Raw genomic sequence first — 17,157 nt, 5'->3', positions numbered from 1 at the left:
ATGTTGCAGCTTTTAATCTCGTTCATATAAAATTGTTTGTCTTTTCAAGACTATTAGTTGAACAAGATATATATCAAAAAATGGGAAAGCTGCGCTTTGCCTTGTCTCGTTGTTGAACAGCCTGTTTTAAAGAACTGCTTGATCAGAACAAAATATGGGTTAATGTGAAATATAATAATCCCATGAGATAATCTCATAGGGTTGCAATATTCAATACTCCCTCCTTTCCTGTTTGAGAATTCACTCGCCTACTCGGCTAGATCGTCAACATTTACGTAGAGTCAGTCGTCGTAGTTTTTTAAGCTTATCAACCCCTGTAGAGAAATGAGAGAAGATATTTCGAAAAGAACTGGGTATAAATTATTGTATACTCTGTGAAGCTTTCGATGGTTCCCTCTTTCTTATTTTTTTTTAACCTAGAATGAGAGCATCTTGCTGACACAATCAATTTTTGATAGCGCAGTTTTCAGCGTCCAAAAACTGAACCCAATGTACTCACAACTATCTATCAGATGAAAGAATTAACCAACGAGAACCCAAAGTAAAAACAGGTAACTCGGCCACTTGAAGCACGGAAAAACATGTGTGATCAAGCCTGGATTGGTTTTAGTTTTGCATTTGATTGGTGGGATGGTGACATGAGTTTTCTAGACCAATCAAAGAGCGAGGTAAATCAAAAGTAGAACCAATTCAGGATCGCTTTCCATACTCAATTGAACACTGCTTTAAAGGTGAAATAAATTGAATCCATAAAGTGCGCCACGAGGCCTTCACGGTGACGCCGTTATCAATTAAAGTTGATGATGGTAGATTCTAACGATCAAACCTTAAAGAGAAAAAAAACAGAGAAAGTCCCTTTGTAAATACCACAATTCTACCTTGGGCTGGTTTTCCATTTCTTTGAGTTCGTTCGTTCCTTAAATTTTCAAAAGATGGTCTCAAGTTAGGGTAGTCTTTCCAACATTCAGTTGTCATTATGTCATACCTAAAACACAAACACCTCAAGACTATCTCAATATGTCGTTGGTGGCCTAGCCCGAGGCCGAAGCGTCTTTAACGCAGAACTGAAATGCTGTAATTAAGAAAAAGTTTTATTGGAGACTGTTTGACCTATCCTTGATAAACAAGCTGTCAGTGTTTTTAGAGCAAAGGACAAAAGATCCACACATTTACCACAAAGATAAACTCGTTATAAGCTACTTCCTCCTACATTTCCCTTCGTTAGGCTGGATCAACAAGTATAAATTATGAAATAATGAGGCGCACAACATCTCAAAAAAAAGCGGGACAAAAACTACTGTGCGATAGAAGCCATTAGGAAAAAAAAAACAACAGCAACACGATATCAACATACAACTTATCATCTACGTGTTGTGGTTTAGGCCTTCTGTATCCCTTTTGAAGTAAGTTTGCAATTTTTCTTCCATCCATTCGTGGATACGGTGAACCACCTGAATTAGAGCAGCTAATTTTAACATACTGCCTAGCATTGTCCTTATACTCACACATCACTCTTTAAAGAATATTTCCCGTAAAGCAACGCTTCAACGGCAGTCCATTTTACGGGAAGACGCCCCTGAATAAGGAAACAATAACGAGTTAAGATTGTCCTTAAAGACTTCTAATGCTTCAAATGGCGAGAACATTGTAACAAAAGTTCTTAATAACTGAACAGGATTTTCTTTAAGCAATTACTCCAGTGAGGCCTCCTCAGCCACATATTAACACAACGCTTGAAATGACATTTTTCATTCTTTCAAAATCATTCAAACCTATTTATAATACATGACTCAAGAGAACATTATTTATTCTTTTAAAATCATTTATACCCTGGTTTTTCTTTCGTAAATGTTGTGCTCTAGCACATCTCTGGCCATTCCAAAGTCCGTCACTTTGCAACTTTCCTCTTCTCCAACCAAAACATTACGGGCTGCAAGATCTCGATGAATAACCTTCAGCATAGAAAATACGTTAGAGACAAATGGAGTCTTATTCTTTGACGACGCCACTTAGAGAATAATTACAGTACTCACTGGTATCGATGACAGATAGGACATTCCATCAGCGATTTGCCAGGCAAACTTCATCAGCTGCTGTGACGTCAGATTTGTTTGCGGTTTGATATCTGGGTCTTTGTAGTAACTATCATTTAATCCCCGGCTCTTTCTCAGGTAACCCAGCCGATCCCCAAAAGGAACATATTCGATCAACACCAACAGTGGCTCTAGCAAGACAAACAAGGTACCGCCAGTACTTGATTATATGCTGCAGATGGAGGCAAAATTACCAATAGACGCCGCAGAAGCGTACGACGTTTCAATCAACGTTGAGAAGAAATCAAAATATCCACTACCGTACAATTCGGTAATATTCATAATCTATGTAAATCTATCTTAAAAGCAAAGTGTTCATGTGTTTCTACATTTTGATGAAAAAGAATTATGATGCAGTAAAATTTCGATACCACTGACCTGACATCATGTTAAACTTTTATTCAGGGCTGCACACGGATTATCTTTATGGTCTGCCATCGGAGAACCACCCGCCTCGAAAAATATTTATCTCATAGCGGTTCATATCCGTAATGTGTGCTCAATTTTTATGCATGCAATTTTAATTTCAGCCCATTTCTGATCCATCAGATAAATTTTGCTGATCATACATCCCAGCCATTTATTATATAGACGCTTCTATTCGGCAGACATTATAAAACTGTGACTATTTGTCGGCTATCAGATGAGCCCTATCCGGACCTTAAAAGTGCTCCCAAGAATAGAATACCGTCCAGCTTTATGCATGGGTCAGCAGATTCTCCCAGTAGTTAAACTATTCTATACAAGAACACTGTGCGGATTTTGAGTGTGAGCTGCACTGTTCTTCGTGCACCTCAATCCCAGAGGTCTTCACGGCGTGCTGACGTCAATTTCAGTGCAGCGTTCAAAGGCTACCGGTCCTTTCTTACCCTTTCAGGTTAATTCGTACCCATTCTGTTGAGTTAATTCGTAGTCATAGTGATGCGTATGTTTTCCATGTTAAGTCTGAGAGGAGTATGGTCAGTCTCTGATTTTAAAGAGCAGTAGTACCTGCCTTAAATAAATTAAGGTAACGTAGGTACTATATAAGTTAACCTGAATTACACTAAATTACCAAAATACCAATACTTTTGAAACCTTAGTTTCTGACATTAACTATAGCTGAGAATACACAATTCAGGATTTACCAGATTGGTAACGCATCCAAGAAGTTTGATGAGGTAAGGATGAGGTTTAAGTTGTTTCATCAATTCAAGCAAATCCTTTTTCTCTGATTCAGAAGCGTTTTCTGCAATGGGTTTCCGATCAATCATCGTCAAAAAAAATTTCACATTGTCAAAATCATATCTTTGAACTCTACCATAAATATAGGTAAGCGTAAAGAGATAGATCAGTCGAAGATGACCGGACAGACAAGGCGACAATTAGATAGATAATTGTATAGACAAAGAGATAAAATGGATAGAGAGAGACATAAACATCGATGTATTTATAGAAGGCAGAAAGATCGAAGTATTTATAGTAGGTAGGTAGTTATAGTAGGTAGAAAGATGGATGTATTTATAGTAAGTAAGTAGGTAGGTATGTAACAAAATCAAAGATTCATTGTTTACTGCTTCATCCTATGGAGGTATCTGTAAACTAGTCATACATAATGTCATTACTCTAAACCAGAACTTGGAGAATATGCAGAAACATACGCTAAAAAACAAACGAAAACAAAATTGGAAAAACAGAAAATTTTTCGAGAGACTTCTGAGTCTGTGCAACATGATTTGCGTATTACTTAGTACCTTTCAACAGTTTAACAGCTACCAGTGTCTTCTCGGCTCTTCCCTGTAAGTTATCGGCTGTTGCCTTAGCAACCTGACCAAAAGCACCTTTTAAACGATCTGCTTTATCGTCACATGTTCTCTAGCAATCTTCCAGGAGCGTGTACATGAATTAAGAGAAGCGTACTTGCTGATTTCTTCACTGTTGCGTGGACTGACATCCGCCATCACTTGTAACCGATTTCTGTCATCTAGTGCCGTGTAACGGCTTTGAGAAGGTTTTGGCTGATTTCGACGGCAATCTTAGATACAAAATTGCTTTCGACTCAACAACTGATGATAGACTATTAACTTATTTAAAAACTGCTTCAAATCTTCAAACCAGCTGTATTTTGAAAACTAAACTAGTATATGCTGGACTTATATGAAAATATTAAGGATTAATCAATTTAACCTACACCAGTAGTTTCATTTCTTTCCTTACTTGAATTTCCAAACGTTCTGAAACAACAACACAAGTATATTACGAAACAAAACTAATTCCCTCTGCCTGAAAATTCCAAAATAACAGAAAATTTTTCCAGAGGGCTCAGTCCAGTTGAAAAAGCTGTAGGCTCGACTACCGTCATACTTCTGTCAGCAGATGATAGTGTTGTCTGACCGTTCGGGTGAGTGCAGCCGTAAGGAGTATTGTCGGTGGTGGTGACTGACGACAACCTGTTCCGTTCGGTTCGTTTGTAATGTTAACGTCGTGAATAAGTCGTTTGTTTGGTGCCGGTAGTAAATGGCACCTGTTGAAGGGAATCTTCTCTAAAAAGCAATTAGTGATGTAGGTTAGGTATTGCACAGAGTTCCAGTCATTGATGTGGTTCGGACTGGACTTAGAACATTCGACTGACCACAACCATTCCCTTGACTCTGATGATGACTTCCGTTCAGGTTGTGGAAACATCAGTCACCTATAGCGACCACAGTCGTTCTCAGGACTACACTCACTGGACAATCAAACTACACTATCACATGTTACTCCCGAGTTCAAACCATTTATTGTATATGAGCAGAGTAGACTTGCAGCTTCCTTAGTGCTTTGCAACAGAACAGAATACAGTCAAGGCTTCTTTATTTGTTTTATTATAAAGAATCCGTCTAATTCACCACTTATGACTTTCAATCCTCAAATCAGATGAAAATTTTCCAAGCGAACAAACTTGTTGTCAGCATGGTTTATACTCATTAATGACGCTAAAATAAGTCAATCAAAATCCTTCTAGAATGGTTCTAGTAATCTGATTGGTTTAAAGCTGTCGAAAATTTCAACGCATCAAAGTTCACAAACCAGCAATGAATCACTGTCTGCAATGGTCCGGCAGGTCGAATTCCACACTTTCGCCAGTAGTTTTTTAAGTCTTAAAACAGATTCTGAAAGTGAAATTTTCATTGAAATGTAGCTGAGTTGGGCCTCACAAAATACGAAAGTTTTTTCACTTGACAATTGGGAAACCAACTGTTCAAAGCATGTGTTTCATGAATGAACGACAGCCGAATTTACAGCAACATGAAGATTGCTCAGGGGTTAATCGGCTGCTTTGACTGATGTGGGTTTCCACTCAAAACATCGGAATGGATATTAGAGCTAGCTATTAGTTGTTCACTCGAAGGGACAACAATATGATTTCAGAGGCTTGCTTCACTTTAATTCTTAATTGATTATATTTTTCTATCACTATCATTGTAAAGTGCCGCTGGATCTTTGAGAAGCGTTGCGCTATATAAGCCATGTATTGTATTGTATTGATGACCGGAGATTGCCATGATAAGCTAGCTGCGATGAACCTCAACATGATTGCAGTCGATCTGATACCATTATAGTTTGTATAAAGTTTAACAGTTATGGCAATTTGGTTATAATTTTCATCATCCCTGTTTTGTTCTGATTTTTATTTTTGACACGAAACTATAAATACTACACGAGTGCTAGCTGCGTTTGAGTTTTATTACCGGACGTAAGTTCACAAACAAACTGGGCGTGAAAACCTTGAAACCTCGGACAATTTATTTTACTCTTTGGTAATTTGCGTATTTGCTCACGTTATAATAACGTCAATTAGGCGCTTGGCATGTTTACAAACCTTTGTTCCCTGTTGCTACTTGCCAGCTCCCTTGTTCCAACATTTCACTTTCACGGAAAAAAGCTAGAGAGAAGTCGGACACTTCAAAAATTGCCCGGATATTGTATAATTTGGCAGGTAGCGTGACGTCTTATGCTCAGCTCCGTGCTTTGTGCTCTAATAGTACACGTCCTTTCAACCACTGACAGCGCGTGTTATATCGGAGCTTTATCAGAGTTTTTTCTACAGATCATTAAGAGGTTGATCATTTCACAGGTGGCAGCCATTACATCTGATATCTCAAGCGTGCCTGTCAATTGTTCTACAAGATCTCTCCTTTTTGGATCAATCAAAAACATTTATATCAAAAGCATAACGAGTGTCTAAATTGTTAAAAAGATCGAGTCATAAAGAACCAACGCAAGTAAACAGCTACATTTCGATACAAAACCTCACCTTCCGCTTATCGCCACCTTCGTAGTGAAAAGAAAAAGAACCAGGGAAACAAAGAGGTTATCTATTAAAAAAAAATTATTACACAAAGATCACAAGGTAGTGGATAGTGAACTGAAGCTGGTACTAAGTCTTAGAAAAAAAGGAAAAATGTTGAAGAGATATTTTTGGGATGCCAAAACTAGTTGAACGTGTAATATTAATGCAACACTTACTTTCAGTGCCTTTTCTGTTGCTCCTCCTTTTCCTGCTCGCCCACCACACTAATAATCCAGCAGCAGTTAGTACAACAACTGATCCGAACACTGCACCAACAACAATACATACGAAACCTAGAAGCGTGATAAGCCTAAGGTAACTTTTGGTAAGTATAAGCGTATCTTTACAAACTAACTAAGGTGGTCGAGCCTCCTACGGGTTGAGTCTCATTTTTCATAGGGGAATGTTTCTTTGTTTTTCACTAAGATGGTCAGTAAAGGTTTGGAGTGGACAATTGGGTCCAAATGAAAATACAAACCTTAAATCGACAGTTTACCTTTCCAAGCAACAGTGCAACAATAATAACTTTGAAAAACATTTTCTTCACCAAAAAAAAATGCTTCCAAACAAGCACAGGGCAAGGGCATTCAATTATCAACTTTCAAACTGATACATGAAATATTTTAGATATATCAACAATGTTGAAATGGTAAATTGGCCACCGTCACGATTACAAAAGCTGACGTTTCGAGCGTTAGCCCTTCGTCAGAGCGAATAAAGGAATTGTGGGTTGTGTGTGCCTTTAAAGGCAGACAATGGAGCTACGTTATTGGTGGGAACATGGCAACGAGAAAAACAAGAATAAATTAGTGGAATGAAAAGCGTTTGTTGATACCTGTGGGATTTAGACTGCCGGTTTGAAAGATGAGCTTTTGTTCAAGAGTTTTACGGCTTTCCGTGCTACCTAAGTGTAAGAAAAGACCGCAGATTGCCATATGTTGCTTAGAATTATTAGGTAAATTAAAATGTCTAGCGACTGGTTTCGATGTGTCCCTGTCATTCCTTTCCACGTCGTGAAGGTGTTCTCGGAATCGGTCATCTAGTCTTCTGCCTGTTTCGCCGATGTATATCTTTTTGCAATAAGTGCAAGTTATGCAATAGATTACATTGGCGGAGGTGCACGTAAAGTGATCGGTGATCTTAATGGATCGTTTGGGTCCCGATATTTTATCAGTGTTGTGAATGAAAGGACACGTTTTGCATCGTGCAAGAGCGCATTTAAAAGTGCCTGGTTGGTCATTAGTCTGAAAAGAACTTCTGATGCTATGAAGACTTACCACCAGAGGACCCGTCAGGTGGTGATGTAGCACCTCCACCTGATGGTTCCACATCAGTGGGACCTCCACCTGATGGTTCCACATCAGCGCAACCTCCGCCTGGTGGTTTTACATCAGGCCTTTTTTCTTTTATAGCACCAACACTGAACTCTCCCAGCTTGCCATTTTTAACAGCTTCATTAAGTTTTATGATAACATCTCGTTCCTTTGTGATGGAGCTGAATTTCAGTGCAAAGTCAATTATTAGACTCCCACACCTTAAAACCGACAACAACTGAGAGTTTGAGTGACATAAAGTGGAAAACAGACAACAAAAGAACAAACGATAAAACGAGAGCAATTTGAAATCACCTCGAAGCTAATAAATTTATATACCTTACACTCAGTGAGTGCTCTCTTTCATAATCAGATTTACCAGCAAACGCCCTTTTAAGCTGCAAGTAAACATTTCAATCGTATGTCTAAAAATATAAGCATACTGTTTCACACATGTATTATGCATGTTCATATAATAAGTACAAATGATAATGATATCAAATATTTTTAATTACCTAAAATATAATTGAATATGGTTGTTTTGCTAAGAATCAGGCTAGAATAGATCCTTATGATAATGTTAATCAGTTCGTTTCTTTCAGAGTCCCACTTAAGTGAAAACTTATTCTTCTTCTTGTCACTTGCTGCGTATTTTATTATTCCCCTTAATAGAGAGAATGAGCAAACACTAAATAAGAAGATTGTGGAAAGCTTTTTAAGCTTAAAACTCGACAGAACTCTAACAGTTCAAGCTCAAGCTGTAGATTTAATATAGTTTTAATAAATAAATAATTTAATAAATAAGTGAAATTAATAGATATAAATGTAATAGAGTTAAAACATTATAGAATTAAACAAAATATTCTCCACATTTTTTCTAGAGGCGGAAAATCATTTTACTTCCCTGATTGTACAGTCAGCAGATCAGTCTCTGACTCTAAACTAATAATCAATTAAAGATATTGAATAATCAACCAAACAAAGCAATATTTCATTTAAGATAGTTATCTCTTTATCAGATCCTCTCAGTAGCAAGGATTTGTTGTATTTTTCGTCCGTGCAGTTTTCACTTGTGATGACAATAATTGTTAATCGCATTTCCTGCAATACCTGTGAAGTGAGATAATGGCTCTAAAATCAATCTTTCTTTACACGTGTGTACTATCCTATTAAGTAGTTTTAACCAAATATGCCAATTATGCACAATTGCCAAAACTCTGTTGCTGGACTTGTAAGAAAACTTTAGAGTTACTTTCAGCTTATTCAACCTCACAGACAATCCAGGAGTCCCAGTTGCTCTCCATAAATGGCTAGTTATAAAAACAAGACTTTTTGCCATTGCTCGTATGATCCTGGGCACTAAGTGGACTGTAATGATCGTTTGGAAAAGGAAAAATACCATATTAAAATACTCTTTCTGCAGCATTGGCCTTGTATGTACTACAAACTGAAATAAATGTCCTTTTTAAGACCAACATTGTGGTAGAAGTTCTGAACTCTCTCTCTTTAACTGATCATGAAGAAAAACAATTTAGGGAAACACAGTCGCTCATAAAGTATATCAAACTGACCTTTGGCTCACAAACTTCTGGTGAATAAGGGAATGATATTGAGGTATTTTATCTTGTTATAAGCCCTGAATATAGCACTGTTGTTTTACCTACCTTTGATACTTACATCGATAAAGCACCTGAAGTTTAAATTGCTCCATTGCGTTCTTTGTGTAATTAATAAATAATTAATATAGTGTACATGCAATTATTCAAAGGCAGCAGATAGTGAGACGAAAGAATAATTATTCTCATTTGCATAAAAGCTGCCACAAATCTAATTGGTTGAATGGCTAACTCCATTAACTCCCATGGCAGCTATTGTATTGGCGGAAGGAAATTCTAAAGACCATTAATATATTCAGCTGCATGCAAAATCTCTCTCTTCTTGCAAGTTAATTGACTCAAAGACACCTGCAAATCTTCCCTCACTCCTTCCCTTCATTGGCGCTGGTCATTTATAATATTCCTCTCTCAGCTCACCTTAACCCTTATGCAAAAACTCTTTTTTGCAGTATTCATCATAAGGCATAATATGTGTTAATGCTGTCGCATTAGAATTTGTACAGCGACTATAGTTTAATTTTGTAACCAGTCTTCACTCGGACAAGTGACACATGTTTTCACTGTTCGACACAAGGTTGTACCTCGGCCAGCCTAAACGAATTTCAAGGCGTTAAATGTGCTTTAAGGATCTTGTTGTCAACGGGTTTTACTCGTCCTACATAAACGGAAAGATTAAACGAAAACGGTGGGCGATGTAACAAGGAGCCTAAAGGAGTGATTAAAGGTACAAACATTTTTACGAGGCCGAGCGATTTTAATATTCAGGACAGTATTTATTGCCGACGGTTACAATATGGCTTTTAGGCAAATGTGAACTACTTTGGATTTCACAACCTGACAAGCTAAACTCTCGGTAGAACTATGAGAAGCCAATCAAAATGTAATGTTGGTACATGGATGACGCTACAGCTTTAATATGCGGGACTACACTTTAACTTACAAACAATGGCAGTTTTAGTATCATGTCCATGTACATAGACCACCCTGCAGATATATCTGGCATCTTTAAGCACTTGTGCAATAGAAAGAGTATTCTTGTCACAAACGTGTTCTGTGTCACATGGAATCCAAGAGCAAGATGTAGGTTGAGGGTAGCTGGACATGTCGCACAAAAGACTTTTCGCGGAAGTCTTTTCGCACAAGTTTTGGACCGTACGCACAACTATTAGTAATTATTTCGCACAATAATTGTAAGTGAGAAATATCAACGTGAAAGGTATACTGACTGATACTGATAAGATATTTGACGTTCACACGTTACTTTCAATAAGATCAAATGGCGAGAACGTCGATATTTATTTACGTAATAACTTCAAATAGATCGAAACGCTTGTGAACACGATCCCTATTCTTACTTGAAGAAAGGAACAAATTTTTCTCTCCATGAGAATGTAAAGAACTCCCTGTTAGATTTTCCCTATTTTGGTTTCCCTGTTTTATGTAGAAGCTATTGTCACGAGACCTGTTTTCCATATTTGGTATTGTACACTAGGTTTTGTTTAGAGATTAAAAACAGTTCTTACCGCCATCTTGATCTGGTTTACTGTGTTCCTGGCCTTGTATTCGAAATACATAACAACTGGTGACGAGGATGGGATTCCTTTGATCAAGCACAAGCGGTTAACAGGAGTGGGTCGTATAAATCACGTCCAAAAGGGACATACACGACGGGAAATGCCGGACGAAGCACCGAGCGCTAAAACGAGTCAAACCATCGGCAAAGTGACAAAGTTTCTGGTGGGGACGGATTGGGAGTCCTACACCGAACAACTGGACTTTTACTTTCTTGCAAATGGAATTAAGGATCCTAAAACGATGAAGGCCGTACTTTTGAGGAACGTTCCGGTGGAAACTTACCTACTGGCGAAGGATTTAGTGGCCCCCGCACAACTAAAAGATGACGCGGGACTATGAGATCATCGTGGAGCGAATGCGGGAACAACTGAAACCTGAAAGATCAGCGCTGGTTGCCAGGTATCAGTTCGACAACCGAGCCAGGAATTCCGGTGAGTCAGTCATTATGTAGCCACTAAAGCACTTGGCCACAGAATGCAAGTTTGGAGAGGCCATGCGAACTGAGTGTCTTCGTGACCGATTATTCTCAGGTATCCGCGACTCGAAGATGATTACCGAGTTGTTGAAAGTAAAATTCACCGACCTTTCTTTTGATCTTGCGGTTCAAAAGTGTTGGCCATAGAGCAGGCTAATAAAGATGTTAAGGTGCTTCAGGGAGAACAAGGGCCAGGCACCCCAATCAATAAACTTGACACTGTCAAAACTGGAGAGGAACAAGCCATATCCAAGCCACCACCTGAGGCCGAGGGTTTCAGGGGTAAGGACGGTAAGAAGTCTAAACCTTGTTACCGCTGTTTGGGATCGCATAGGTCACAAAACTGTTCCTTCATGAAAGAACGCTGTTTTCATTGTGGCATAATTGAACATACACAGAGAGCATGTAGGAAGAGACAGGCCACCGCACAGATGGCTGAAGCTGGAATAAATGTGATGGAGGGTGATTATTCCGAAGAAAGCGATGGAGAATTTGGGAACCTGTACCATGTCTCTGACAGTATAAACAAAAAGCCCATTTCACTTAAGATCTACCTTGAAGGCCACCAAGTGACTATGGAACTGGATACAGGTTCAGCGGTGTCAGTATGTATGTATGTATGTATGTAAATCTTTATTTAAACACGGAAAATCATCAGTTACATAATAAAAGCTAAGATTAATCAACTGCTTTACATGATTGCCGTGTGGGAATCCTATATATCGACTACGTTAAGATTTCTCCTAAAATGGTTAATGGATGAAGCATTCTTTAAGTTTTTGGGCAATTTATTCCATAACATGGCCCCGCTGTAAGAGAAGCTTCGTTTCAAATAATTGGTGTTTGGTTTGGACAAGGCCAGCCTTCCCTCAGAGTTTCTTGTGTCGTACACAGAGTGATGCTGAGAGAAAAGACTTTGCAGATATTCGGGAGCAAGGTTGTTTATAATTTTATACATCATTATGGCTTTTTGTTTCTCTCGTCGAAGAGATAGCCTCTCCCAATCGAGGGTGGAGAGAAGGTGGTTTAAGCTCGTATCAAAGGGTAGTTTAGTAATAATTCTGGCCGCTCGATTCTGTAATTTTTGGAGCTTATCGCTCAAGTAGCCACTTAAACAGTCCCAGACGGGGCTGCAGTAGTCAAAATGGGGCATAATCAAAGCGTTATAAATTTGAATTGCAGTTTCTTTGGATATAAAGGGCCGTACACGTTTTAGGGCGCCTATAGCTGAAGGGACTTTCTTGCAAATCTCTTCAATGTGGCTACCCCAAGAGAGTTGGGCATCTATAGTAAGACCCAAAGATTTGGTCTTGTCGACTCTTGATAATTTGGTCATCAATTCTGATTTCTAAGTCGTTACATTGGGCAGATAGTCTTTGTCCTGATCCAATAATCATTAACTCTGTCTTAGCAACATTTAGACTGAGCTTGTTAGCTTTCAGCCAACGGCTAAGGTTATTCAATTCAGGGGCTAGAGCTAGCTCAAGCTCTGTTAATGTCTTAGCAGATATCGTAAGATTGGTGTCATCGGCAAACATTCTTGGTGCGGCGCCCCGCAGGGAGTTGGGAAGATCATTAATGTATATTAAAATAGCAAAGGACCCAATATGGTACCTTGCGGCACGCCGCAACTGAGGGTACGGGCAGATGATAGTTTGCCACCGACACTACATCTCTGAGTTCGGCCACCCAAGAGTCATGAGTGAGAGGGTGTATTTGGAATACCTCCGTCACATTCCTTTAAAGGACACCTCTTTGAAGTTGCGCACTAACACAGGGGAGTCAGTGAAGCCCATGGGGTTTTGTTATGTGACTGTGCAGTGTCGGGACACTCTAAGGAACTTGCCATATATGTAGTGAAGAATGAGGGACCCACCCTTTTTGGCAGAGAATGGCTGGAATTTATAAAGAGAGAAAGAAAGAAAGAAAGAGAAAAGAAAGAAAAGAAAGTTTAATTCCACCGTCATCGCTGCTGCTAATCTGAATTACAACGTGGTTACAATCATACAACAATAAAAAATACAAAAGTTGATCAAAGAGGGACTAGGTTACAATGGGTTTTACAACAAAATCGCAAATAAGTTTATGCTTATACAAGTTGAATGGGCGTATATATAGTCTAAAAGTCTAATAATTATTAAAAACTAGGCTAGTACTTAGGAAAAAACTACGATGTAATCTTTCTGTCCTGCATTTAGGCAATACATATTTGCTAGCGCGTCTCGTTTGATAGCGATGCATGTGCTGACTTGTCATTGGGAGATGTTTCACAAGAGGACCTCCTTTTGAGATCTTTTCAAGAGTTTTAAGACAAAGTTCACTACGTCTTTCGTCTAATGTTCTTGAGTTTAAAAACGGAAGAGCTTCTAAGTAAGAAAGCGCTGGGACTATAATTCTAAATGCACGTTTCTGTATACGTTTTAATTCCTGTGAGAGGCAGGAAGGTAGGGCGTGGTAACATACTACACAGCAATATTTTAGTAAAGATCTTATCAAGACAGCATAGATAGTAACTAGATCATTAATCTCAACACCCCCGCGACTGAGTACTCAGAGTATGTGAAGGCATTTAGAGGCCTTGGTGACTATGATCCATCTTAAATTATTCTGAATCACCAAACCAAGTACTTTATGTGAAGTTACAAGCTCTAATTGTTGATCGTCGATGTTCAAATTAGGGAATTCTATGGGGTCCTTTAAGAAACAAATCCGCATTCCTTTGCACTTTTTTGCGTTGAGTTTCATACAGTCACTAGAGCTCGAAGAGGCGACGGTATTGAGACTAGTTTGGATGGTTGAGTTGCTGTTCTTTACAAGTCCTTCGGACAACGTTACGTCATCAACATACCTCCAGGTACAGGATTCGGTATTTGAAATATTCAAGTGGTTGATCATTACCAGATATAATACTGGGCCAGAATTTGTTCCTTGGAGAACGCCGGCAGATATTGGAAGCCAGTCAGAAATCGAGCCAGCTAATTTAACGCGTTGTCGGCGGTTAGACAGAAAGCTTATAATCCACGATATTAAAGACTTGCGAGCGCCTAAGTCCAGAGGCTTTTCAATTAGTACATTATACCCAATACGATCTAAATCTTTAGAGAAGTCAAGGAAGCAAAGGCGGAGATGTCATCTAGGTGGATCGAGATCCATCTGGACAGGCCCTTACTTCGTTTGGAAACATCTGACACCATTCCAACCCTGGAAGATGTCTTGAGTAAACATGGAGGTGTTTTCTCTGAAGGATTGGGCAAGATGAAGAACATCCAAGCACGCATCCAAGTTAAAGAGGATGCCCGGCCTCGATTCTGGAAAGCCCGCGCAGTAGCTCCGACTCGTAAACCAGCAGTGGACGAAGCATTGAGAGAGCTGGAAGCTGAAGGAGTTATAAAGAAGATAGCTACCAGTGAGTGGGCTGCTCCAGTTGTGACTCCTGTGAAGAAGGATGGCAGTGTAAGAATTTCAAAGTGACTATCAATTCACAGCTGGAAGTAGACGAGTACCCTCCTCCCCGCATTGATGATATTTACGCCAGCCTAGGTGGAGGAACATTGTTTAGCGTCATTGACCTGCGTCACGCTTACTTACAAATGGAAGTTGAAGAGCACTCCAGGCCTCTCCTCACCATTAACACAACCCGCGATTTGTTCCAGTACCAACGCTTTCCTTATGCTGTGGCTTCGGCGCCAGCTATCTGGCAGCGAGCCATCTATCAGATCCTGCACGGGCTACCAGGGGTCGCAACTTGAAAGATCGACTGAGTAAACAATACAGATATATTTACTGATCGATTCATGACATCCGCAGCGCATCCAAAGCATGCCTGATGAGAATATTTTTTTTGTAGGAAATAGCTGGTACTATTTCATTTTCGTTGTTGATCCCCATTACAAGCCACGCAACTTCGATAACTCTATATCCATACCAAAGCTCTTAAATTTTCCCGAGAAAGTTTTGCCAGCCATTCTCTTTTAACATTTTCGTCTTTAGGAAAATGATGATAGCTTTTACATCAGCGTATTTCGTGTTAACTTTACGAGAGTCATTACTACACCCAAAAGCGACACAGTAAACCATATCTACAGTATTAACTGCAAGAAAATAGACCAGACAAGAACTAGAAAAGACAGGAAAATATTTCCACATCCATTACGAAATTAAATAGGTAGCTATTTCCGGTTCTTTGGCTCTTTTGGGGTGAACAATCTAGTTTGTTTACGAAATCTTGTCATTCGATTTCTTTCGCGAGGGAGGCCACATGAAATCACACGGGTAATGTTGAAGAAAGCCCAACTACTCTCTGTCGTTATTTGACCGAAGAAGTTCACCCAGGGTGTGCAAAACAAAGTATACTACAAATACGCATCTTTCTACATAAAAAAGTGTGTAAGATAACTTTTTATGGGATTTTTTTATGACTCACTAGACTAAGCACGGGATTGCGCGCCTACAACCGCGTTGAGTTTCGCCTTCAATTTCTCACCCGCAGACTGCTGAGCTGACGAGGATTGCAAATATCTTCCATATCTGAAAGTATTACGTATCCAAAACGTGATAAATAGTGATAACTGGTGATAACTGGGGGGGAAAGAAACAGAACGTGGACGACAACATAATTCTGTTTATGCAAGTTGAAAGATCAACTAGATAAACAATACAGATATTCACCGATCGATTCATGACATCCGCAGCGCATCCAAACAATGCTCGATGAGAATATCTTCTTTTGTCGGAAACAACTGTTACTATTTTAATTTCGTAGTTAATCCCCATTACAAGCCACGCAGCTTCGACAACTCTACAACCATACCAAAGTTCTGTAGGATGAGTACGGGGCTATTATCTTTCTTCCCCACCAGTGACGTAAGAGCGAGCTAAAGTGACCGCTGACATCGCTTTTCTGAGCCGCCGTACTACGAGGCCAAAATACCACTTTAAACTATTTTTTCGAGGCGAAGCTAGGCCCAAAGACTGAAAAAACCCTTCAAACATTGCTATTTGAACTATGATTAGCTGAAATTTAAAAATGGTTCATTTTTAGGCTTCAGTTCCCCTTTAATATGTACATCCACAATACAGCTATACATGCGTGGACAGGTACAAGAAAATTTTTTGATAGATGATTCAAATGTTTACTTCAGCTTGAAGAGGCTTTTGCTGATAGACCTGGCTACGAAAGAGTGCTGTCGATAAGTGTGAGGTATGTAAATTATTAGGGTCTAAGACGATTTTGTATTGGCTTGGTTTCCAATTTTCATGTCTCTCTAACTCTCAATTATTGTTGATTTCAAGGTGTGGAAGTATAATTTCTGACCTTGCACAGAAATTAAACTCCACCACAAAGCAACAAGATGTTATTCCAACACTTTTAAGTGTTGTAATCATCATTAAAATGATGCTGTGAAAGATGGAAAACTGGAATAGTGCAGTGTAGGTGCCCTAAAAGGGAACAGGCCCGATGTGGTATCTGTAACGATGTAGTGATGTCATAGGCCCCTCGGTATGCGCAGTAGAATGAAATGTATCCCGGATGTTGTTGTTGTTGTACTACGCCCAGTAATGGCGGGCTTTTATGAGACTTATTAAAACCGTTGTGTTATCATCATCTGCACTCGTTTGGACTACGTTACAGTATCAACAGGTGGAGGTGCTGCATCTGTAACGGTTAGCTCAATTGGTAGAGCGCCGGACTGTTGTGCGGGAGGTCGTGAGTTCAAATCCGGCCGGACCAACACTCGGGGTCTTTAATTAACTGAGAAGAAAGTGATGCCTT

The 17,157-nt window shown here is 39.3% G+C and overlaps 1 protein-coding gene across 1 annotated transcript in view; it reads right to left on the bottom strand.

Annotated features, from left to right (window-relative positions):
- Positions 1–248: 248 nt before the first annotated feature.
- LOC111344716 (uncharacterized) overlaps positions 249–17,157 on the bottom strand; it is a 65,558-nt gene continuing 48,649 nt past the window's right edge. Inside the window, 15 exon segments of the mRNA XM_088726367.1 lie at positions 249–314; positions 879–914; positions 916–985; positions 1,355–1,465; positions 1,506–1,576; positions 1,830–1,952; positions 2,034–2,229; positions 3,225–3,321; positions 3,827–3,919; positions 3,922–4,107; positions 4,266–4,306; positions 6,370–6,390; positions 6,584–6,698; positions 7,683–7,715; positions 7,776–7,939. Of these exon segments, the coding sequence (XP_088582493.1) occupies positions 249–314; positions 879–914; positions 916–985; positions 1,355–1,465; positions 1,506–1,576; positions 1,830–1,952; positions 2,034–2,229; positions 3,225–3,321; positions 3,827–3,919; positions 3,922–4,107; positions 4,266–4,306; positions 6,370–6,390; positions 6,584–6,698; positions 7,683–7,715; positions 7,776–7,939 (1,423 nt within the window).

The sequence above is a fragment of the Stylophora pistillata genome, chromosome 7, assembly GCF_964205215.1.
Source record: "Stylophora pistillata chromosome 7, jaStyPist1.2, whole genome shotgun sequence".
Taxonomy (NCBI): domain Eukaryota; kingdom Metazoa; phylum Cnidaria; class Anthozoa; order Scleractinia; family Pocilloporidae; genus Stylophora; species Stylophora pistillata.
This window is presented reverse-complemented; position numbering and strand designations above follow the sequence as displayed.